This window comes from Hakea prostrata, chromosome 11 (genome assembly GCF_041222555.1).
Source record: "Hakea prostrata isolate BN-2017 chromosome 11, UWA_Hpros_2, whole genome shotgun sequence".
Classification (NCBI taxonomy): Eukaryota; Viridiplantae; Streptophyta; class Magnoliopsida; order Proteales; family Proteaceae; genus Hakea; species Hakea prostrata.
In genome coordinates, this window is record NC_142610.1 from 7,241,156 (window position 1) to 7,267,185 (window position 26,030).

General features: G+C 37.0%; 1 protein-coding gene across 2 annotated transcripts; it reads left to right on the top strand.

Moving 5' to 3' along the window:
* The first annotated feature begins 6,729 nt into the window (after positions 1 to 6,729).
* On the top strand, positions 6,730 to 19,334 carry LOC148999839 (syntaxin-22-like). Of its 2 annotated transcripts, XM_089139726.1 has the most exons (8): positions 7,085 to 7,158; positions 12,390 to 12,658; positions 12,842 to 12,935; positions 15,616 to 15,755; positions 15,974 to 16,048; positions 18,152 to 18,309; positions 18,395 to 18,495; positions 18,692 to 19,334. In XM_089139726.1, the coding sequence occupies exons 2-8, from the start codon at positions 12,570 to 12,572 to the stop codon at positions 18,755 to 18,757; spliced, it is 723 nt and encodes a 240-aa protein (XP_088995852.1). In that variant the 5' UTR covers positions 7,085 to 7,158; positions 12,390 to 12,569; the 3' UTR covers positions 18,758 to 19,334. The 2 variants fall into 2 exon arrangements, with proteins under 2 accessions (XP_088995851.1, XP_088995852.1); XM_089139725.1 differs by lacking the exon at positions 12,390 to 12,658 and having other exon boundaries at positions 6,730 to 7,158; positions 18,692 to 19,330.
* The last annotated feature ends 6,696 nt before the right edge of the window (positions 19,335 to 26,030 follow it).

Sequence of the window (26,030 nt, forward strand, 5' to 3'; positions counted from 1 at the left end):
TTAAATGTACCGTTAAACCAATCTTTCCTAAGGGCATTGTCAGGGTTGTCAAAGTCTTGCCGGAGCAAAACTTTATCGATCGAAAAAGGTCGATCGGACAAAATCGTCATTAATGATGAATTCCTGGGGAGAACTTCTAATTCAGAAGAGACAGGAACTGTTTGTTCTATGGCTTTGATGGTTTCTCTAAGATCAGAGATTAAATGTTGGGGAATTTCTTTGTTGGGGGCTTTGGGCCTTCTCCATTCTACCAAGGATTGGTCAAAATCATTGTTCAATTCTTTTTGGTTAAGGATATTAATAGCCAAATTGGTCTCTCTTTGGCTCACGATTCTTGAAGACATGCTTCGGGAAATCACACTCATATTTTCAAACTCTCTCTTTCCGACCTAAAAGAAAGGGGTCCACTTAGAGAAGTCTTCACCCGTCACTAAGACCTAGCACAAAAGAGGACTTACACACCTTCTGCCTCACCTCTAGGAATCATACCATGACGGTCTTTTTTACCTCTCGGATACCCTAGCCAAACTATTAGGAGGAAATGTAAAAGAAAGAAAATAAAAGTATGAATTTCAAAAGCATATAAACAAAACAGTAAGCTGATAGGCGGAAAATCCAGCCATCAATATACCAAACTAAAAAGAAAGGAACAAAATATGAACAATATTTGGCATAAAGAAAAATATGCACCAGGAAAATTATAGGACAAAAGGTAAAGAAATGAAAGAAATGATAAGCAGGAAATGCATAACAGAATTTAAAAGAAACTCTTAGGCGGTATAACCGACCATAAGAAGTATAAAGAATTTAAAGCAATAATGAAATTAAATGCGGAATAGAAAGAAATTTAGGCGATAATTCGACCATATGCAGATGATGCAAGAAAAATAAAAGAAAGGTCGGCAGAGCCATCCCTTTCATGCATAGATGAAAATAAAAATGCATTGATGAAAAGATAAGGTTACAAGGAGAAGGGTAACCGGAGCATTGGTGAGGGGTAACCGGACTTACACGAAGAAAGCTTGGGTTACACCGGAGTTGTTCTAATCATACACCACGCCTTCATGGCTCTGATACCAGGGGGTAGATTTGGTAAGCTTGTTTTACACCATCGGATGTATCAGAGCCATATATATATATATTTCCTTTGGAATTGGTAGATTTTATATAAAAGTTGGGGGGGGGGGGGGTAGGGGGTGGGACAACGGGGAATTGTGATAACTATTTATACATATGGAGCTTTGCCTTGATCCTAAGGAAATTCAAATTCTTGATCTCATACTATGAAGCATTGATCTTTACCAATTGAGCCAACCCCTTGAAATTTAATATTTTTTATTTTATACTAAAAAGTAAAATAAATTTTTTGAGTAATCAAGATACCCGAACAAATGTATTTGAACCTCAATTAAGAGATCTCTACATCAAGGACCTCTTGCTTATAAGGTAATCATCTTTTGCCAATCCACCAACCTCTTATGATTAAATTTCAAATTTCTAAGATTATTTTTGGAGGTCATACATCGAAAGTAGCATGATCTAAAAGGAAATGAAATCCGAACTCAAATGTGTGAATGCAACTTACATCATTTTGGTGGAAAGGAATGTAGATTTATAAAAAGATGGATGGTCTCTTCGATAATGTAGAAGGATTGATTGCATTTATAGAGAATCAAACTTCTTAATTGTGTTCAAATTGAAAAATGATCACTTATGCATAGGATATATCGAGTTCAGATCTCCTCGAGGTCATGGGTGTTTGCCCCACCTATTATGTATTACCTCCATCTCTCATTATATAAAATCGCATGCTACAAAAAAAAATCTTGCATGCAATAAATTTTTGTCATGAAGAGAAAATATAAACCAAATTTGCTCTTAGATCTCATAAAAAAGCTCTACCTTTATGGAATTCTCAAGCTACAAGTTCTTGAGGTTAACAAAATTGTCGGAGTTAATTGGGTCAACTCATTCTATTTATTCTTTATATGACATGATTAGTCTTTGAAAATTTGGTCTTGAGGCCTGATTTAACCTGGGTCTCGAACTAGATTCTAGGTTCAATTTCAATCTCATTGGTAGACTAGGGCCAAAGTATTGTATCCCTAGAATTAGGGTCGGATAAGTGTTGACTACTAGATAGATTTGGCCCGAAGCCAAACCCTACCACTAGTTGTATATTTTGATAAATATAGAACACCGCTATGGGATTATAATCTATTTTATTGTTTTGTGGTCAAGGTCAACATTAGGTTTTCAAAAAGCCTGACCAAACCGACCCAATTGCAGCCCTAGTTCTACTCGTATAGAGTGAGAAGGAGTTCTACGAACCATAATTCTTGTTAAACTCCCCTTTACCTCTACAGGTACTCTAGACATTTAGGGGTTCAAATAAGGAAGTTTTCGTTTAGATTTTTCAATAATTCTATACATTAGTAATGCCATTCTTTTAGGGCCTGTTTGGTTACATGAGTCCGGAGATTTCAAATATCTAGAGATTTCAAATTTATAGATTTCAAATCTATAGAGTCATAATTTATAAAATTAAGTGTTTGGTTGTGGAATGAAATCTTTGAATTCATCCTCAAAAACTATTTGATTGACGTGATTTTTGTGAACATGCAAACGTATATCTTTTTTGAAATCTCTGGATTTCACCCCTTACCCATAAATCTGCAAATTCACGTTTTTAATGTAAAAAGGTGAATCTCTAGATTTCATGAATCTAGAGATTTTTACAACCAAACAGGTATAATTCTCAGATTCATGAAATCTCTGGATTCATGTAACCAAACAGGCCCTTATTTCATGTTCTCCCCCTTATGGTTTTGGGGAGTATGACCTAAAAAATAGACATAGAAGATACTAGAGTTGCATCAACTCGAGTAAATTTATGATGTGGTCTTGCCTTCATATCCTATTCAACATCTTGAACGATGAAAGACAATGGAGAGCAAGCAAATGGAGGATGGACTCTTTGATATAGTATCTGCAATGACATTCATTTATACATAATAAGGAGTTATTTCTAGAGTTATACTTTGTAGATAACTCTTAGCAAGCTTCCATTTCTATGAAAATCCAAGCAATGGAATGCAGTAGTATCACAGAAGTTATCACAAAAGTTGTTGAATAGAAAGAAAGAAAGAAAAGAAAAAAAAATCTCCACTAACCATTGAGAAATGTTACAATATGTGCTATGTTTCCCTAAAAGAAAATTAGGAATCAAAATCATCAATCTTGAATAATGAAAATCAGTTAGAAATGAGTACCATATATATAGTGATCAAAGAAGGTTAAGGTCAAATCGTGCAACAAGAGAGCATTGCGCCTTCGTTTACATTAAACCAACATAACACTGTTGCATGCTGGGACATGAAGATATTAAAATGATTCCCTTTGCATTCTTGTTTATGTTCGTTTTTTTGTTTTGTTTTTAGAAGACCTTAAAAAAGCACAGACAAGAGATGCTACAAGTTGTATACTTGATTTCCAAAGAAGTTACAAGAAAAAGTTAAAAGCGATCAATCTACGAGGGAATCACACGTTTAAATTTAAGAATAAGATAGAAGAATCAAAGGATTTTAAAAAATTCTGTCACTAAAAGAAAGATCATATCTTTTAAAGATGAAACATAATTTTCTTGTGAAGATTCCCTAAATTTTGGGATCCCCTCATGCTACAAGTTGAAGTGTAAAGATTTTAGAATTGTTCTAGAAATTTACTTGGAAGTTTTAAATATTTTATGCAAAGTTTGGGTTCAAGATAATATCTTTCAATGAACTTGAATACAATGTATCTAGACATAGGATCCGGAAGTCCCTCTTTGCGTTTCCTTAATCTACCTTCTCATATTCCTTCACTTTATGTCACTTTCTGCGTTTCAAAGCGGCAAACGACAATAATAGAGGTTAAGAATCAACTTTTCAGAGAGAAGTCACAGAGAGTAAAGAGAAAGAATCCAAATTTTCATGATTTTCTATTTCGAACTCCTTCCTTCTATTTATTATATTCACCTGTCCTCAACTCTAACTACTTAATAAGAGTCTTACTTAGACTCAACCAAGTGAGAGAAAGCAATGTGGTCCATTTAGACTCAACTAAATAAAAGGGTAGTTATTTAGGAATACTAAATCACTTTGCCGCCGACTTAAACACAAGTAGAGTGAATCCCATACCCAATATGGATTGATAGGAAGATTGCTGCATATATTTTATTATCACCAAGGAAAAAAGAGAGAAAAAGAATCACACAAAGTATTTAAAGTTCCAAATTCATTCTCAGAATAGATTCTTCTTGGTTAGAGTTTTGGATTATTGAGAATAAGAATAATGTTCACTCAAGAAAACGAATCAGTTGATTGACAAGTCGGTTGATAATAAAGCCTACAGAACCTAATGAACCGTCCAGTGCTAAATGCTAGGAAGATAAGAGGAATCCCATATTCATGTGATTGGGCCTCTCAAATCTTTGGGTTCTACATATGCAGAAAGCCATAATTTAAAGTTTTTAGGTCATTTTATCACAAAAAAAGAAAAAAAAAATAATTCACACAATCAAATTTTAAGTAGTGACTTGACACATGTGCGGAATTCTACAATGTGAATTTAACTAACCCACACACACGACATTCGTCGAAGCTATTCAGTAGTTGAAAGGACAAGAAGCACCATGCCACTAAAAATAGACGATCTCCATCCAACTTGGTGAGGGTGAGAGATGTGAGACTATGAGGGAAAGAAAATTGATAATGTTCTATTTCCCAAATGAACTTATTACTTTACCAGTCAAACTAAGGAATGCAAGAGTGAATTTCTCAACTATTCTAAGATTTGTGGATGTGCTTCTAGCACAATGATGGTAGCCACCTACGTAAAATTGTATTAAGTGAGTGACATTCAATGGGTCTGCGGCTGGATTCTGTTGGGCATGTTTGGTTATATGAATACAGTGATTTGAAATGAAATGGGATTTCAAATCTACAGACATGACTAAAAAATTAACTGGTTGGTTAGTCTCAAATTTATCAAAGTTCATAGAGTTCCATTGGTATACCACCTTGTGGAGGAAATCCTGGATCTATGTAGTAGTTTTATTGGTTTTCAAATTGAGAACCGCGTGTGGGAGACAAACAGGCATGTAGACCTCTAGGCAAGCGTGTTATTGGTGCTCACGGAAATACCCTTGATCCGAATTGTCTTCTCTTGGCTCTTCAAGCTTTCATCTATGAAGAAGTTAAGGGTCATCATTTCTTACGTGCTTAGTTTCATTTTCCTGTCCTTTATCGGTTGAGGCATTATCTATTTTTATATTATTATCTATAATATATTTAGTTAGTTTAAAAGAGAAATTATAGTAAGTTTAAGGAGATCTTGAGTTTGAATATCTGTCCCTCTACTAGGGGTGTTAATGGTTCGGGTTAGGCCGATTTCGGGCCGGGCCTAACGGTTTCGGATTGAAAAACACTCAGCCCAAACACAACCCATTAAGGAAATAACGGTTTCGGGCTGGTGCGGTTTGGGTTCGGGTTGACCAACGGTTTGGGCTAACGGTTTAGAATTCGGTTTACTAACAATTTGGGTTTGGGTTTCCTAGTGGTATGTTTTGAGTACCTTGTTGATATGTGAAATTTATCAAGAGTATGTGAACATATATAAGCATTAAGTTATCTTCAAGTCTTTTGTGTTGGGTGTTCAAAACCAAAAACTTTTTTTCTACAAAGAAATAAAACTTATAGAACTAATATACCAAAGAAAGCTGGCATCTTGATGAATTTTAGTGGGTTGTCTCTCGCTATTTCCTCCCCCCTTCGATACTTGTAAATATATATCAAAATAAAGTATTAAAAGATTTTCAAATGATAATACACTTGCTATATATTTTCTAAACCCATCTTCCAAATGGCGAAAGCTTTGACAAGCTTGTTGTTTGCATATTCCAAAGCAAAACTATTAAGGAAAACAATGGATAATTGGAGGTTTTAATGTCTTTTACATTTAAATTTATTTTATTTTATTTATTTATAACGGGTTGGTTCGAGTTCGGGCTATTTCGGGCCAAACGGTTCGGGCTAGCGGGCCACACACGGGCTGACCTAGCCCAGCCCGAACCATTGCGGGTTGAGGTTGTTTAGCCCATTAAGCTTCGGTCTGGGCCGGTTAGGGCTATAGCGGACTGGTTCGGTCCGATTTTAACGGTTCGGGTTAGGTTTTGACACCCCTACCCTCTACACTTCACCCTGTTACCAACCTAGGGTTTATCTTTTGGTCCAACCGCTTCTAGGATTTAATTACAATTTATCTCTCTTTCAGGATGTTGATTTCATTTCAGCTAAACCAAGTGTAAGATTAGATCAATCAATCAAAACCCATAAATCGAAATTTAATACCTACCAAACATGACCTAAACTTGCACCCTAAACTTTAAGAAGAAAAAGATGTGGATTTTTTTTTTTTTTTTGGGTAAAGAAAGATGTGCATTTTAGGTGCGCGGTGCAGGAAAGGGAATTGTAGGAAAGTTCAGTGCGCGAATAGACGTTGACGGTATGGCATGCACGTCTCCACCATAAATGCCGCGCGGCACAAATATTTCAATTCTATTTGCTGAGCAGACACGTGTCATTCACATTTGCCGAGCAGACACGTGTCACTCAATGCTGGCGGAATATATTTCAATTATTATTATTAAAAATGTTAGTACTATTACGTCTACCGGTCTCCGCACTGCACTTGAAATGAAAAAGACTCTTCTCATTCCCTGCTATTTCACAATCACACTCCGAAGAAGAAAGATTGTCAGAGAAAAAAAACCCTAATTTTTACTGTCACTTTAGCTATTGTACCCTGAATTCGACCTAGCAAACTTGAGTTTTGGTGCTGGAACTTGGCAAGATATTGGCGACTTTGGAATTTTTGGGTTTGTTGAAAGATTAACTTGTTGAGTTTTTCTGGGGTGAATTTAGGGTGGAAAGTTATGAGCTTTGAAGATCTCGAATCTGGTCGTTCTTTGGATTCAAGGCGAGATATCAATGCAAAGCAAGACCCCACGCAAGCTGTTGCTTCCGGTGTGTTTCAGATCAACACCGCTGTCTCTACTTTCCAACGCCTCGTTAATACCCTTGGAACGCCTAAAGACACTCCCGAGTTCCGGGAGAAGCTGTAAGTGCTTATGCTTCTTCCCCATTCTTTCTTTTGATATATTTGGTAATCAATTTGTTTTTGTTTCTTGGACAAAGCTTTTGGTTTTCGTTCTTATCTTTTCTCGCTTGGGGTGGTTTAAAGTTTGAATTTTCATGTTGTTGTATTGGTTTTCTAGTGGAGAGACTGAGTTTACTTTGGAGCTGAATAGGTTTTGGCTACATTTATTACGTCACATCATAGAATTTACCCTGAATGCGGGACTTATAAGGTCCATAAATTGTTTAATTAATGGATGGAGGTGCATAAATTTGTGTATTTGAAGAATTCACTGCCTAATGTGAGCTTGTTCTTTTTGTTTGGTCAAATAATGTGAGCTTATTGTTAGTTTCACTAGTTTTGACTTTTGAAGCCGTATGTATTTGCTTTTAATTATGTAGCCTTGCTAATTACACATAAGGGATTTATATTTTTAAAATTAAGAAGCACATGGAGGTTGTGAAAAAATGCCTTGACAAGATTTGATTATCCTGGCTTGTTCTTAACATGCCGTAACCTTGCCTGTGAGAGAAAGAAGGGTTTTATGGAGAGAGGATTTGTGGTTTATATTCTCTGTTTCTCGAGAGGAAGAAGATGGTGGAGTGTTTCTGCAATTTATCGAAGCCAAGGACCTTATCTCACTATGTGACCGCTAAGCCTTTCACCTTACACTAATGTAAGTGTGGTTGGTTATAATGATTTAAACAATCACCAGCCCGTTTAGCCTCCATAAAACATTTTTCTTATGCTTTTGTAAGCCACATCATCCAACGTTCTCCCATTTTCCCATTTGGCATCATCCAACGTTCTCCTTCATGCCTAGAAAAGTATCTTGAGTTGCAACTTCATGGCTCTCAGGTTCAATTCCTAATGGACTCTTCAATGTTAAAAAGTTTTACCCCTCAAACCATACCATTATGTGTCTAGTACGGTGGTCACTTCCTTTGATATAACAGTGAGCTAACCTTTCTGTCTTTTTTTTTTTCTTTTCGGTAAGAGCTAACGTTTCTGGAATGAACCTTTATGTTGCAAGTTTCAGTTGTGGAAAATTAATCCCATAGTCAATTCTTAGTCAAACCCGTGGTCAGTTTTGCATCCAATATTTACTCCCTTTGATTCATATCGGCATCTGCCATTTCTAACTTCATGTGCACAGACAAAGTAAGTGATGGAAATCTTAATGTCGGAATCATAAACTTTGACTATATGTAACGTAATGATGAAAAATTTATTCTATTGCTTATATGCAACATAGATGGCATATCAGTGCAGCATCATGTAGTTATACTAGTTATGACCTAATATAAGAATGCTGGCATCTAATAAACAAAGTAGAAGATATAATAATTATATAGGTATATTCCTTCTAGAAAAAATGAATAAACCTTAACAAACATCAACTTATGAACTATCAAGAAGTTATGGTTTCACCTTGGACCTAAGAAAGAGCCTGGACCAGAGCCTATATATGATGTCTTGACAACTACTTCTATTCCTACTCCATTATTGTGGGTATCTTTATTAACAGCAAAGCATATGTTGTACGCATGGAAAAGAAAGACTACCACGGTATTGTCGAGGCTTGATCGTGTCGCTAACCAATCAAAAATAATATCCTATTACTAATCTAGCAAGCAGAAAGTACGGGGTCGAACTATGGGGAACTAAAAGGCAAGTCACAAGATGAATCAACAAAACACATAAACTAAACAAATAATGCAAAACGAACATGAATATGGAAGACGGGATCGAATCCCCAATGCCCCTAACCGAATACCACACCAAAGAAAAAGGATGGCCCAGATAGCCCACTCGCAAGACACGCCCGCGGAAGCGCACGCAGCGCCGAGCATAGAACACTGGCCAAACCAAACACAACAACTAGAAGAGATAGAACAACAAATAATGAAATAAGCAGGTCATCAACACCCAAAGAAAAGGAACTAGCTACCAATTACAAAGCAAAGAAAAAAAAGATGAAACAAGGGGGAGAGAGAGAGAGAGAGGGCCTCCAGAACGAGAGAGAGAGAGCGCACGCCGCCCCGGGTGGCAGCCCGACACAAGAACCCCCCACCCGCGATTGACCTATCTTCGGAATTTGGAAAACCAAACGGAAAGTGTAGATATTTCAAACGTCAAGCATCTGAATCACGAAACCAAGCCATACGAGAGAGAGCCCAAAATACGAAGGAGGGACCCGTTCAGATTTATACCAATTTTGTTCCTAGCCTCCACCTATTCCAATTGGCTAAGTCTCACTTTCAGATTCGAGCAGCAAGATTGAATGCCATGTTTAATCACCAATATCTAATATATGCCAACTTTCCAATTATCTTATATCCAAAATCTCCTTATTCTTGAAAATACACAAATACTCAATTAGATCTCTTTAATTAAATAAGTATGGGGAATTAAATCAAATAAATAATGGTAAATGCATGCTTATCAAGGCTCAATTGTAATCCTTGAGACAGCCTTGCTGTACGCCACAACTTCTAAAGTGGAAGAAGTTGTCTTACCAGAATCTTTACAATAGTCTTGGTAGTTGCGGTGAATGTGATTTCAGTTCTTGTGTAGACCTAACTTGAGCATACATTAAACTGCCTACAACATAGTTGTTGTACACCAACGATGCAAACTTCAGTGCTACCCGAGGTTTTGATAACCTAGAAACTGAAATTCATTTGAAACTGGTCAAAACCAGGTACTTTTTGGATCAAACTTGATGTGTGATGGACTGATCAAAGTTGGTCAAACCATTGAAACTGCAAAATGCTGATAACTTACCAAAACTGTCAAACCTAGATAGGTTGCAATTGGTTAAAGTTGGTCAAAACTTGGGGTTCATTGGTTGAAACTATTGAAGTTTTTGAAATATTGTCAAAACCTGTTGAAACCTTGTATTTTTTTTTTATTTTTTATTACATGACCATCTCAGCTTGCACTTTTCGGAAACTGAGTTTTACTTCCATGTTGTAAGCATAGTTGTCAAGGGGCAAGGTGGTGGAGGGGTGCCTAAGTGCTTACGCGACAAAACTTACTGTTTAGTAAGCCACCAATATGGTTTTTTTTTTTTTTTATTCATTTAAATCTTGATTCATTTGTGTTATAGATTCATTTTTCTGTTACAGATTGTAAGGGCTACTGCTTGCATCTTCTGTTGTTGGCCATCCTTCTTGATTGACTATTTGCAGCTAGCCGTAGGTGTAATTGTATTGTTGATGCTGTCTACTGTATTCTAAGTCAAGAAAGTTATATATGAGGGTTATATGATCTCTGCAAATCATATGATTTTGGGAGACAATTTGGTTTGTCCTTTGTTTAATGTCAATTTGGCTATTCTGTGTGTTCTTGGATTTCTCCACCTGACTGATCAGTGGAATCTTTGATGGCACTGCTTTTATCTGGATCTTCAAAATATTGTTGCGTTATTGCTATAATTTTTGCATAGCCTTTTGGGTTCATGATTTTCATGGATTTAGGCTTCACTTAAACTGATTTGGCTTTGATCTGAATGACATGGGTTTTCACGGTGTGTAACAAAATGATAGGGCTAGATTGTCAAACCCCCACTCACAAGCAGGACTAATAGGTAGTGATGTACAGCAGTATGTATCCTTTAATAAAAGCAGTAATAGTGGTCAGTTTAGACCTAAAATTAGGTCTACAGAGACAGTGAGACAAAAGTGCTATAATGCCGATTAGCCAAACAATGGGCACAGCCCAAGGTTGGCAATCACAGCAGGCCTACATTGTTAAGGCAGTTTGCTGTCAACTTTAGAAACTAGAGTAGGATACCTCAAATTGATTGCAATAGTGGTCTCAGTTACAATATGTTTCCCTTTAATTGAATACCCCAACTGGAGGCTGGATCAGAGATTACAGGCACAAACCCAAAATAGAAACTGAAAACTAAACAAAAAACCGGCAGTAACAGCCAATTGGCACCGCAGTTGGAGACCAAGTTCCTAATGACGGAAAGTGATGGGATACTCCAGAAAAAAAAAATGTTGGTCACTTGAGAAATAGATTGAAGCTGGTTTTTAAATTAACAAATACAAATTGGAAACAACAAAGACCCATGAGTCTCTGTTAGAATGAATACCAAGAGATAATGAACAAAACTGGAAACAAATAGAGAAAATACAGAGATCTAATGTGGTTCACACACCAACTTGATGTGCTATGTTCATGGGTGAAGAAAAATCTTCGCTAAGTATGGAAAATGATTACAATGGATATCTCTCAAGACACTCACAGTGGCGTTATAAACTCTCACAAAATTCTAAGTGAAAAATCTCCAAGTCTCACGATGACTTTACAAGAGAATGTGAGGTATACAAATAGTACTCCAATTGGATAAACTGGTTTATCCATTAGATTGGGTTAATACAGATCATTTATGAGCTCTGCCCAAAGCCCTCTGCTTCCATCATGTATCAGAAACAGGTAAAGAGTTCAAGGCACGTAACAGTCTCAACTGTCAACCATCAACAACCACCACCATGACGGAATAGAAGATAAGATTGTGTTAATATCTGTATAATTCTCTTTTCTTTTTTAGTGGCAGAATTTCCTTTTTTCTTTGTAGTATTATCTGTGGTGGGAGAGCTCTTGCGTTCTTGCCGAGATCTGGTGAGATATCTCCCTTTTTCCATTTAGTGAGACGAGATGATGTGCTTAGCCCATGGGGTCTCAAGTCTAGGTGCTCGAGTTGTAACTTTGGTTATTGGATTATCATTCAAACTCTGTAATTTGAACTACGAACATGTGTAATGTATCAGACTTGTTTGAATTTTGAACTTTGAGCCTTAATGTATGAGTATATGACGTGTACAATATGCCATCTTAAGGTGTAATTTAGTGTTTTCATTTTCCACTTAGGGTCTGAAGTGGAACTCACATATACGCTATTTTCTTTTAATAAGTCTGAGGTCACTAGTGTGTTCGGGAGGGCTGAAATAGGCTGGACAGCGAGTTTCAACCCATAATGCTCCTCAACTTGGAGCTTCAAGTTGGTTTTAAAAATTAAAAAAAAATCCATTCGCTCAGTAAGATCTCGAGCTAATTTTATTTTTTGAGTTGGTGAGATTGAGATCAATATCATGAACCATAATATTACCATGCAACATTTGTTGGTACCAAATTCCAAATTAACAGAAACATAAGAAAAAGATGTGTATTTCTGAGTTAGAATTACTGGTTTGGAACAGAAACATTAAATATGCAGCCTTGCAGAGAGCAGCAACTTGCAGACATCAGATGTGGCTGACTAGCCTGAATTATCACTGAAGGGACAGTTCAAAGCAGGGGTTACACCCTCAAAACGCTGAGAAACAGATGGTTAGTTCCAGAGTTGTATGACCTTGAAATGACTGCATTAGAAGATCGATATGACGGTGCAGCAGGGATATAATGGGAATTCAATACCAGCCTATGTTGGGGAGAATCAATGTGCCTTCTTCAGACGCAAACAAACACAGTTATGGTGAAGAGAGATGGCTTGGTTTTTCCGTGTTGGCTCCTTCTTGTCAATTGCTTGGAATTTGTATTGTACTTTTATTTATATTTGCTACCCTGATTGTTTCCGTCTTCTCTAAATACCATTTATTGAAATATTTATATATGATGGTTTTTAATTATAAGCATTCCATTTGATTTGCAGACACAAGACAAGGCTACATATTGGGCAGTTAGTGAAGGATACTTCCACTAAACTTAAACAAGCTAGTGAAATAGATCAACATGGTGAAGTTAGTGTAAGTAACAAGGCAGTTTGTGATTTGCCATGTGATATGATCTAACAGATCATTGTTTTTCTGGTTGTTGTTCCCTTCTTGCTTTTACTTTTTCCTCCTTTAGTTGTTGTTAGTGAGGCAAATCAATTTTTTTTTCACTGATTTATTGGTTGAAAAATATAGCTTATTCATGGCAAACTCATATTCTAACATTAAGAGAATTTCATTACTGTTTGTTTGTTAATGTTCTGGCAGCTTCTCATGGTTCAGGCCATGGTTTTCTTCATTGATGAAGCCTGAGAATTGATAACATAGGTCTGATACTCTGGACAGTTTCCATTGGCTCACTGACCAGTGGTGGTACTTGCTTTGATAGAATTACTGATGCAACTTAGGTTTAGTATCCTGATTGTAGGTAGCTATGGACCTACTAAATAGAGGAAGCACTCAAAGTGGATGAATAGTTGCAATTCTGTAAATTTCTAGATGATACCTAAGAGCTTTGGAAGAAAAAAGAGGGACGTAAAGGTAATTATCTTTTTAACAAGGAAGGACAAACTTGTGAATTTCGTAAAATTATGACTTAACAGAAATACTTTCAAAGATTTGGGAACTTTTTTGACGTTTTAAAACCAGAATAAAGAAAAGGTAGAATTTGACCTAGGAAGCTAGGGGCTTTATGTAGTTTTGAGTCTGTTGACATAAACGTCCTCAATCTTTGTTAATTAAGGATGATGATAGAAGAACCAATCTAAACAACAGATTATATTCAGGTACTTCCAACAAAAAGAATAGTCAAGCCTCGTGAATTTCAGGCTATGCCCCTGACATCTAAGACCCAATTAACAGATATTTGATTCAGCAAGCTAAAAATCCATAAAACAAATCTGAAGCCAGAGGCTGTGCTAATGTAGCAACCAGGTTTGATTTTGAGTGGATATCAACAGGGTGTCTCAAAGGGGATGAAACTCTAGGTTGTAGCTTGCTTTGGAGAGTTCCCTTAGCTCTAACATCAGATTATTGAGGATACTGGTCAATTTATGTAGGGATTGTTAGATTGATTAGAACCAGGGAATGACTGGCAAAGGCAGAAATTTACATACAATAACAAGAAAATAGTTAAAAGGGAAGAATAATGGAGGAATTGAGAAAAACCAAAAAAGTAAGAAGTAACAGAGATAAACAATCCTGGGATTGAACAGAGAAGTAGAACAGCAGAACAGCCATGCAGCTCCACAGTTGTGAAATGTAATTCCAAACACTAAATTATTTTTCTTCAATATTCCAAAAAACTATCTTATGATGTTGAACTACATCTAATATAAATAAGCAAGACTTCTGCTTTCTTACACAAGCTGAGTATGGTAAGCAAACTGAACTGGAAAGCCAAATGATAATCAATTCTCTTACGTATGTCCACTCCCTTAATAAAACAAGTTTGCGAACTTACAAAACAAACCCAAGTCTGTACATCCACTACCTTGTATCTCTCTAGCCTTCCTAATGCAGTCCTAGATTGGTGGGCAACCAGCTAGGGGATAATTTCCAGGAGTTGGGATGAAGTGGTAAGTCTAGGTAGATCAAATTAGGGTGTTTAGGTCAGAACTAGGGTTTTTAAGGGCTTGTGAGAGCTAGGGTTTGATGGTGGAATATGTCAAGTGAACATAGGAAAGTGATGTAGCCTCAATTGACCAAGGGTTAGTTCTTCCAAGATATTTAAAAGAACCAACTCATATGGACTGGATAGGTTTGGTTTTAGGGGAAAACGTTTGGTTAGGTATTTGTGGTTAAAATTCATATGCTTGTAATTCATAATGATATTTAGAGTAGCAACGATATTTAGCCCTTCCCATCATGGTTGTCAAGGCTACAAGGCGAGGTGAGGTGACAAAGGGCAACGAAAACCTAGGGGACACCAAGTAAGGCGACAAGGCGACACCAGGTCTCCTTGACACAAAGATGGGCCTAGGCGCCTAGGTGGATGCCTTGACAACCATGCTTCCCATGGGGAGACATGTGATAAAATTCCTTGAGATGGGAAACTGGGATCTATAGATGTTATAATGGGTTGATACTTGGAAGGAATGTCAGTAATAATTGAAGGATATGATCCCCAAGTTTGGATGGTTAAATTGTAGGATATGAGGGTTCTTGTTTGGGGTTTGAGGGAATCTGTGAAGGCAAGAAAATATATATATCTTGAAATTGGATGGTTAGAATGGGGTGAAACTGAGGTTTAAGGTCACTAAGGTAAGGGTATGATGTGCCTAAAGTTTGAGACAGATCTAATGGTTAAATTGGCTTTGATCTGACCTTGAAAGTTGGGTCTCCTGCGGAAAATTGAAATAAATGAATAAATAAATAATAAAGGGTGATACAAGAATAACCTAACCTATGCCCTGTGCTTCTTGTTCCTGCTTTAGGGAGGATCGCTACAACTACTCTACACCTTATGTTACTGGTGTAGGGAGGAATCCCTATACCTGAGGTTGTATTTAGTCATTCAGCTGCATCACTTGCTTCGTGGCAATCCATATGACACCAGAATGTTTTCTGTATTTTGCCTTTTGCCTTGTGACCAGCTCAGCAAAATGCTTTCATGATCTTGTTAACTGTGGTGTTTTGGGCGTTTTGGGCTTGGGTCATCTTCATTCTTGAAGTCTGGGGAATTTGTCTGTTGACCTTAGTTTTTGATCTGCAGGCTAGCAAGAAGGTAACTGATGCGAAGCTTGCAAAAGATTTCCAGGCAGTTTTGAAAGAATTTCAGAAAGCTCAAAGGCTTGCAGCTGAGAGAGAAACTGCATATGCCCCTTTTGTTCCTCAAGCAGCTCCACCGTCCAGGTAACTATTGTCATATTCCTTTTTGAATGTTGGTTACTTTATCTTCCAGAACATCTTTAAGTTGCTGAGAGTATTACCTTGGTCTTTGTGGTCTGTATAAAAGATAGTGGTTTTGATCTTATTTTCTGTTTCATGGACGTGTGAATGTGTGATGCTTTTACAATTTCAGCATGAGCATCTGATCATCCTTTGTTTTTCTCCTGGGATCCTTGAGACAGCTATGCTGAAAGTGAGATAGCTGTGGCTTCAGACAAGAGTCCAGAACAGCGCGCTCTTCTTATGGAATCTAGAAGGTGAGATTGCTCTTATGATTTGTACTCTGGCATTAATGGTGATCTTTATTGTATTTTTTTTTTAAAGAGACACTAGAACATTGCTGTTTTTTCTTTTCAAGCTTCAAACAGTCATAGAAATTTATCAGTTTCGAAAGCTTATATTTATGGTAACCTTAACACATTTATGTGATGTTGGGAATGCAACAATTATGTGATGTGGTTTGTGTCATTGCATTCAAATGGAATGTGCGATATTGTTGGTTGTACCATGGACTTGTAGCTACATATTTATTCATTAAAATGCATTTTCTTGGTCCCCACACACAGACGAAGGCTGCTGGAGGGCCAGTTGGGAGAGGGAACTTTGCTTGGAAGAAGCTTTGCAGGGAAGGGGAAGGGGAAGCACACACAACCACACACCACATAGGCAAGCGAAAATCTACATTTTGATGTTGGTTAGAATGTGGGAGTTCAAAGAGAACTTAGCAAGATTACTAATAAAAGAGTATTACTGTACACCAGCTGCCTAGTGCAGTTGGTGATGTTGTGGTGTGCTAGGTCATGCTCATGAGGTCTTTAGTTTGAACCTCTGGGCTGTTACTCCCCCCCCCCCCCCAACCCATAAAAGGAAAAAAAGAAAAGAAAAAGATTTCTATACAATCCAGCTATTTCCTTGTGCTCTGCTCAAAACAAATAAGACATATAAACTATACTGGTTAATAGCTACTTCCAACTTTTGGCAGATTGAAAACCCAGATTCAACAGTTTCCACCTGGGTTTGCATATCCAAAGCCATTTTATGTTGGTCCAACCAGTCATGTCCTACTGCTCAAAACCATGGGATTGCTGTAATTTTTTTTTTTTCTTTCTTTCCTTTTTCTTTCCTTGGAGTTCTAATAGTTTTGGTTTACCTACGTCACACCATGGTTCGAAGTGTCGGCGATGTATCGCCATGTTGGAGTGGGGTGACACGACACCCCCTTTGACATGAGGTTGACAATAAGTCGGCAATATATCGCCGATATGTTGCTTCTGTCTCCTGTTTTGCATTTTAACCCTATTTTGCTTCGATCTTTGACGTTTACGAGTACATCTTGCTTCTTTATCGCCGACTATTACATTTTTTGTATTGATCAAGCAAGATTTCATACAAATCCGCGAGTATTCCAAACTTCCGATTTCACCCGCATACAATTGGGGATGTGTTGATTAGCAACATTAGTTTAAGTGATATTTTAGGTCAAAATAATGCTCCCAGTGTGTTTATTGGCCTGAAGTTAGGCTACACTACAAAATTCTTACTAAAATGACCCCAAATACCCCTCGAAACTAGGGGTCAATTTTTCATCGACACCCCTCCAATTGTCGTCCGACATATTGCTTTATGTCGCCGAGTCGGTGGTGTCGCCAGCCACCGACATAGCGACACAGAGCGATTTTTTGAACCTTGGGTCACACTATATATTTCCCATCCCTATTTCATTATTGTTGTATTTTTCCTTAGCATTGTTTTGCAGTTCTATGCCTCTATCAGAACCAGCAGGTGTATTAATTTTCTTTGTGTCTTTCATTAGTTATTTACTAACCCAATTCTTTTCTTTTTACAGTAGGTTCACTAAAATAAATTTCTAAGGTATCTTAAATTGTTATTTGCTGTATTTTCATGTTAGAAACAGGGTCTTGACTAGTACAGCTGCTATGCTCTTGGATTCATGATAAACTTGCATTCTAATTTAGGGTTACAATGCCATGATCCCCATCCCCATGTTTGCCCAATTGATCATTTCTCCGTTGTGTTACTGTTTAGGTCTGGGATTGATTTTTCTTTTCCTTTGCTATGATTGTCTTACTTGCATGTCTAATCAGATTACTACTGCTGCAGTTCCCTCTCTATTCATTACCTACCATGAATAATTACCTAACATAAAGACTAGTGACCAGTCCTTGTAGGTCCCCTAGTTTCTAGGGTTCACTCTGCATCAGAAGGCCTTCTTCAGTAACACATACAGGAACAGATCTGGGAGTTTTGATAATCATATTACTGTTGTTGTGGTGGTGTAACAATTTTGAATTGCGTTTCCATGTTGCTGTACCTCAAGTTATGCTTACTGTGCAATACAGACAGGGGGTGTTGCTACTGGACAATGAAATCACATTCAATGAAGCCATCATCGAGGAAAGAGAACAAGGGATCAAAGAAATACAGCAGCAAATTGGTGAAGTGAATGAGATTTTCAAAGACCTAGCTGTGCTGGTTCATGATCAAGGAGTTATGATTGGTAAGTCGGTAAATCTTGCAATCCTTTGGTTTTGATTATTTAAGTTGCATGCACGCTCTACTGACTGCTAACATAATTTGTACAGAGGAAATAGACAGCAACATTGAGGGCTCCCATGCTGCTACTGCAGAGGCAAAATCTCAACTTTCAAAAGCATCCAAGACCCAAAAATCAAATTCGTCACTGGTAAAGTTTTGTTGATTCTGTATTTTTGTTATTTTGATGGAGTTTCGATGGTGCCTGGACTGCTAGTCTCAATAGTGTAACAATCAATTTGTTATTGACTTGGCAAAGAATTTAATTAACATGAGGGGTGGATATCTCATGCCTATGGTTGAGCAATCTCTTCCATGTTCTAACTTAAATAAGTCTCTCCTGCCAGGCCTGCTTGCTCTTGGTGATATTTGGGATTGTTCTGCTCATTGTGATCATTGTCCTTGTAGCTTAAGTGGTGAATCGTTCTCCAGGTCGACTTAGGCCACAAGGTCTGATTTCTTTGCTAACCAAAGATCATGATGATGTTACAGAGATTCCGACTGGTTTTACGTTGTACTTAAACCTGGTCCAAGTGTGTAATATATCACCTGCAGTTGCTGTTGTTTGGGATTTTGTTATTGTTGCTTCCTTTGGAGTGAGTTGGAGACTTGGAGGTTTTTTTCCCAAGGATGTGACCCACACTATTTTGTGTAATTATCCTTATGTAATTGAAGAAATTCAAAATTCTTTTGTTCCCTGTCATCTTTTTCAAAGTTGCCACTTTTTGATCTGCCACATACAACATTGTTTCATTGTTTCTCTTATCAGGCCCTTGCGAAGATTGTAGGGTTCGATTCGAAAACCGGTTTGTTTTAAAGTGGGTTAAACCAAAAAACCATGTTTTATTTTGGAGGTTTAGGTACTAGATTAAGGACGGCTTGCTTATTTCATTAAATCTAGTATGTTGAGTGTGATCTATACCAGCTAGAATGCAGCTAATCTATACCAAATAAACCTGTGTTGACGATTCAAGTGACCAAATAGAACCACAAATCCATTGTTCAATTGAAACAAGAAAGGATCCCAAGATCCAAGTCTTCTAATCCAAATGGTTTTAAGCTCCTACCTATAACCTAATTAGATACATCGAGTAAAATTTTACTTTGATCTAGAGGCATTTTGGGATGTCTATTCCAGTTTGATGTAAAAAAGAGTGCATTATAGTGCAATTTTAAGTGACATTTTGAGAGTGTCTATACCAATTCGATAGAATTTTGGGATGTCTATCCTTTTATCCACATATATAAATTTTTTGGTAGAAGGAGATTTAATTAAAAAGGGTGTAACAAAAGTTCAAGAATCCAACTAATGGAATTAGACCCTACAATCCTACTTGCCATGGATTGGGCCTTCTTAGCTTATGGCTACAGAATATTGAACCGATCATGATGGTTTCAGAAGGTGCAGAATGTCTTCCACCACCCAAGTAACATTTATATTAGAATGTCTCTAAAATTTTTCGGATTAAATGAATTTCATTTTCTCTAAGATTTGAAAAAATGCAATGACTCTCTCTTATATATGACAGTTATGATAGATAAATTTTCTTTTTTTCTATTGGTTCTCTAATATCATTTTTCTTAGGGTTTGAGGAAGAAGGAGAGAGGGGGGGGGGGAGATTGGGTCAAGCCTGTGATTGCTGATTCATAGGGGTTGGTTCAAGTGAGCAAAAATATTTAATATGTCCGGTCCAGGCAGGTCCGAACCCGGTCAGCCCAAAAAGATTGCTTCGGAAAGTGACGCAGTTGGACCTAGCAGCCACGTGGCGACACACATTCTTAGTGGCATTACCTGTAATTTTAAAGAGATAAGGGGTTTGTTAATCTCAAATGATTCAATCGAGGTTTAGCTAAAGTGGGAACCGTTGCCACTTTAGTCTTTCTTCTGCTCTGAAAATTAACAGTAACTAGTAACAACAACCATCCAAACCTTCTCATTAACTCTATCTGCACATTTCATTCCTGAGAAAATGAGAAACTCAGATTTGTGAACACCAAAAAAGCTTCTGAATTTGAAGAACTTGAGTTCGTATTTAAACAGAGCAAATTTGCTTTCGAGCTGGAGCAGCATTGGCTTTCGAATCACTTCACTTTGCATTCCAAAGATATATGCGATTTTCTTGCTTTGAGACGGAAAGGTACGAATTCTCTCTTGCAACCGCAATCTTTACCATTCTTGTGATTATCTCGCTTCACTGCTACTATTACTGTTTCTATCTATCTTCGGCAAAGATATTGTTGATCGAATATAGAGAAAACGATTTTCATCCGCTGCTTTCCTTTTTTTCCACATCCAGATCTGTAAAATTTGATAAATTTTTTTTTATTCATTTTCTATTTTTAGGGTTTCGAAAAACCTTCAAAGCTTACGTTGGTCGAAAGCAACGAAGCTTCTTTATTAAAGACGCACTATTTTCTCTGTCGCTGAGATTTCGTAATCTCTGAAATTTCTTCGTTTTCTCTCTCTCTTCTTCAGATCTGACGTTTAATGAGAGCCGTTCGATCTATAGCTGCTTTGGATTTAGAGCCTTCTTCTTTAGGTACTTCTCTAGTTCTCTGTTCTCTCCCTCTCTTTTCTCCCAATTCGCCATTCAAATGCATCAATTTCTTCTGTTCGACATTCTGTGTTTCGTACTGTTTTTCCACTTCGATCATCTCGAAATTCATTTCCTACGAGAGACAAGTCGACAACACCAAGAGATTAAATGACCATAATGCCATTCTGCAATCTACATTCCTCGAGGCTCGAGTGGGTTATGTCGTCATTTCATATCAGTCTGTTGTTCCATATAAAATAGGACCAGAAAAGATTCATATTTACGATTTTACCAATACTGGACGCTAGTGTACAATGTACTCGCTGGTGTAAGTTAGCACGGATCCAAACAATGAAATCTACTTCACATGTTCGTTTTTAACACACTTCGATTACTGTGTACGACTGTACGTAAAATGCGGGTACTTTTCAATCTTCTTGGACACTAAAACTGCCCTTCTGTCTTGGGATTTTATTTAGTTTTCAAATTGCTGTTTAATTATACTAAAATGTGAGTACAAATCATTCACGGGTTTGTCTGAAATTATGGAATTAAGAATGGTTGGTTTGGTCTGTCCCTTAGCTCGAGATGAACCTTGGTAGTGACGCTAAAAATTTTGAAATAATAAAAATTGAGAGACCCACCTAGTTGAAAGGGAGTAGAGTTAGGATAGGTGTGTTATTTTGGGCTGAAAAGGGTGTTAAAGTGGAAGTTTGGGCAGGAAAGAGGCTGCTTCATGTTTGCACAAATCTAGCAAATCGATGGGAGTGTTGTGCAGCAGAAGAGCAGTTCTGGGACTCTGGCTTGGTTATGGTGGAATGGAGGAGAGAAACTCCCTTGCTTTTTTGCCTTACCTGACTTCGTCTTGCTTGGTTCTTTGTTGCTTTTTGTAGAAAAACTTAACCACACCCTCTGTCAAAGAAAGGAATAGGTGGTCAAAATTTTGTACCTCATGTAATCCTACAATATAGACTTTTGGTTTTGGTGTTAAAAGAAAGGATAGGCAGGTGAGGTCCTTGAAGAGGCTTTCTTTTTCTCACTGTTTGTGTTCTGGGTGTTTGGTGATGTGGTGGCAGAGGGAGAGAAGCCCGAGAGTAGGGACTATGGTGGAGGCTGAAGTTGCTGTTACTTCTTCATGGCAAGTATGGTATGATGATTTGATAGTGTTTCTGAACGTTGTGAAGCTAATGTTGGGCTTGCCTGAGAGGTGGGTTCGTGGCAGAAATCCCATTCGTCCAGTTCAAGTCATTCAACTGATTGTCTTCTTCTTCCTACTTTCCCACTCTTGTTTCTCTGGTTTTTAATGGTGGTGGTGGTAAAGCAAATGAATCTGGTGTGATATTGGCGGGAACGGCTCAATCTCTATTTTATTTTATTTTATTTTTGTCTTGTTTTTCAGTTTCTTGTAGCTAATGTGTAAATGTGTAGGATAGCACATTCTTCTTTAACCAATGTGCTGATTCTTATTATTAAAAGACTGTTTCTAGTGTTCATTTTTTGAGATTCTACCCTGTGCATGGGAAAAAGTGAAATGGATAACAGTTTTAGAGATCTATTGGTGGAATGTCTCCCCTGTCTTCTCTTCTTCTGGTTATTGGAAACTCTCTTCCTTCTACAAGAAGACAGAATATGACCTCATTGTTGACAGACAAACACAATGTTGGAAGAGTGCTACTGATTTGATAATAAGGGATTCTACTTGTTCATTTCGATTTCAGACCTTCTGCATTCATTAATTTCTACAAGGAATTGTTATTGCTTATCTGCAAAAGCCTTCTGATAAATATACTCTTCATTCATTTCATATATTCTGTTTGTAGTATTGTTCTCACTATAGGAGCCAAAGGTTAACATTCTCTAGTCTCCAACTTATAAAAACCCTTTTACCCGAAAAATACAAACCTTATAAAAACCCTAATATTGTTCATTTGGTAGGGTTCCAAACCAAGCTTATCAAATTTGGTTGAATTTTTTTTTTTTTTTTTGGTAAACAACTTAGTTGAAAGTTTGAACTATTGTAACTATATAATGTGGCACTAGCTAGCCAGCCAGCACCTTAGTAGTGGTGGTGCTCCAGTTTATAAGATCAGTCATAAACATTTCCCTACCTTATCTGGATCTGTGTGGGGGATCCATAGGGGAAGATCGGTAGGACAGAGCTTCAAACCCATGACATCCTTAGACTTAATACCTCTACTATAAAGTTGTCATTATTGTACTAGAAGAACATCCACTGTTTAGGTTAGAGTTTTCCCGGGTCTTGAGCAACATGTCTGGTTGATCTTTTGTGTCAAGTACCACTTTTGACTTTGCTCCAAAAAAAGAAGAAGATTTGAAATAGTTACTTGAAATCAAAGCTAAAAGATCAACCAAATACAGTCATTTAGGTTAAGCATAAACTGAAAAATTGAACAGATTTAATAATATTCAAGGCTAATTTATCATTTGAAGTCCGAAATCAACTACAACAGTCTCTAATACTCTAATCTCTTCTTCGCCATCTTTGTTTCTCTGTCTCCTTCTGAACATGGAATGAAGGATGAAGGCAGCCTCTCAGGATGATTAATTTGTTACACTTCCTGATCAGCAGCAGCTTGATAAGCAAAATCGAATTTTCCAGTCCAGACCATTACCATAATCCTCACTGGGCGGACTACTTACTTGTATAGCTGTGAAAATGCATTTCTACATACTAAGAGCAGAAAATAACATAATAAACAAAGAAGTAGTTATTAATATTGTTTTTTGGTAGAAACAAACCCCTCAAATCTACTTTTCACATTAAATTATATAAGTTGTTAAAGTCACGAATTTTGATGTTAAATCAACAGCACAAACCATTTTTCCTTCTAATTTGAACCGGAATTCCCCACCTTTGTCTTAAAGTAAAGGGATTTTTTTTTCATGTTATCCACTTGTTCGGACCAAATTCTAGGTTGTCTACTTAAATGTCTGATTAATTTGAAATATTACAAAAAAAAAAAAAAACTAATATTAGTTTTTGACACGCTAACTGTTAAGGTTTTGAAATTTGAAATCCGTTAAGATCTAAATGCCCCTCAAGTGATAACACTGTCTGTTGTTAAGTTTGGTTAGTCCAGCTGTTACTAATTTGCTTAGGTCTCTTTAGGATTTAAGTGCTTAAGATTCACAATCATGGAAGCTCTAATCTAATACTATGTTACTCTGATTTGTAGAAAAGCTAGGTTGCGTTTGTTTCCTGGAATAAAAGTGAGGTGGAAAAAAAAGGAAGGAAAATTCTTGAAAAAAGTGTAGATTTTTTACTTTTTATTTAAATCCCAAAATTATAGATTGTTTGGTTGATTGATGTGAGAAAGTGAGAGATAAGCTTCATTGAATTAAGAAAACTTGTCTGGTGATGTGGCAGTTCAACTTTTCCATCATAAGCTATTTTAAAATTTCATAAATTTGGTGGGATTTTGTTGAAAAATTTAAAAAAGTAAAAAGTAAGACCCACCACTGTCACTTTTCTACAAAATCCTTCATTTATTTTTCTTCTCCCTCACCCCATTACACATGGGTCCATATGTTTTTTTTCCACCCCACATTTGCAAACAAACGCAGCTGTATAGAAAAAGAAAAGAAGAGGGAATGAAGAGGGAGAAACAAGAGTATGAATTGCAGTTTGACCCGGGAAGGGGGACGTTAGAGATGGTGAGATGACGTTGAGATTAGATTGCTTGGTTTTTGGAAGGAAAAAAGGAGAAAAGGTCAGGGTTTTTTTTTTTAAAAAAAAAAATGTATTGACAATTACACGCTCACTTATAACTTGGGAATTAAATGATTTTTTTTTTTTTGGTTATAAAAGATAACTTTATCTATTCGAGAGAAAATCACGAGGGATTCATGTTAAAAGGGGTGGGGGGTGGGGTGGGGTATGGAGGTAGACGAACCAATCTTGAGTTAGTGCTGCAGATTTGGCTAACTCATTGGTGGCGAAATTTTCTTCATGATGTATGTGTGTGAATGAATACACCGTGAAGGTAGTCGCTAGCTTGAGAATATCATTGAGCACATGAGAGAATTTCTAGCTGTGACAAGATGTTGGATGTGTAATTTGGAATCGGCACCATCACAAGGTTGTCACGTTCGACGAGGATATTTGAAATCTAGAAATTTAGGGCAATACTGAGACCACCCCTGATGGCTAGTGCTTCTGTAGTAAGAGAATCTTGACATCTTGTTCCTTGTCCAAAAGCAAACACCACATGATGATTAGAGTCACGTGATATACTATCGATCCTAGAACGTATTGGATCAGAAAAGGAGGATCCATCTACGTTGAGTTTGATCTAAGCTGGACCCAACCTCCCTAGGGGATCTATCTACGTTGAGTTGGATCAGCCAATGATGGGTTATTAACTTAGTATAGCGGTTAAAGGCCCAACCTCCCTAGGGGAGGTCTTGGGTTCCCACCCATTTTGTGGCATTAATTATATAAAAGCTCCCTTGAGGATATAATTGTGGTGTGCGCAAACGGGTCCGAATGGACCTCATATAAAAAAAAAAAGGAGTTTGATCTGAGCTGGATGCGGAGGTTCTCACCTAATGAAAGGAGGAGTGAAGTCAGCTAACGCTTGTTGTAAGCTCTACACAGCATCTTGATGCCTAGGGGTTTGGGAAGAGTGTTGAAGAGAATGAATTCCTCACCGACAATCCATGATAGACAAAAAATATATTATAAAATTTGGAGATTTTTTCTCTTCTCTTATTTAAACGTAAGATTTAAAACAGATGCCAAAGACATCAAGACAATGAAAAATACCATAAATTAAGAATGAGAATTGATACAAAAAAAAAAAGGAAAATTATATAAAACTCTTTGGATTTTGAAACATTTACATCTACTACTTCCGAAAAAAATTTTCAATTACAAATACCCCCTACTGTTAAGTGTTGGGATTAAATGATGATATCATTGATTATCAAATACCTTTCACTATTTTGGTACCTTTTAAAAGAAAAATTACAAATAGATCCTCTAGATTGAATCAATTACATCTATTACTCCTAAAAAAATCAATTATAAAAGTTTCTTGCTATTAAGTGTTGGGGGTTAAAATGACAAAATATTACACTAACCTAAATGAAATAGTATAAAAATTCCTAAAATAGTAAACTAAGAAAA

What these genes read in the sequence shown, in the direction of transcription:
- LOC148999839 (XM_089139725.1), top strand. Translation starts at nt 6,974, where the DNA reads ATGAGCTTTGAAGATCTCGAATCTGGTCGTTCTTTGGATTCAAGGCGA. An exon ending in CAAGCAGCTCCACCGTCCAG is followed by an intron (nt 15,756 to 15,973) that starts GTAACTATTGTC and finishes TCCTTGAGACAG; the next exon opens with CTATGCTGAAAGTGAGATAG. An exon ending in CTTCTTATGGAATCTAGAAG is followed by an intron (nt 16,049 to 18,151) that starts GTGAGATTGCTC and finishes TGTGCAATACAG; the next exon opens with ACAGGGGGTGTTGCTACTGG.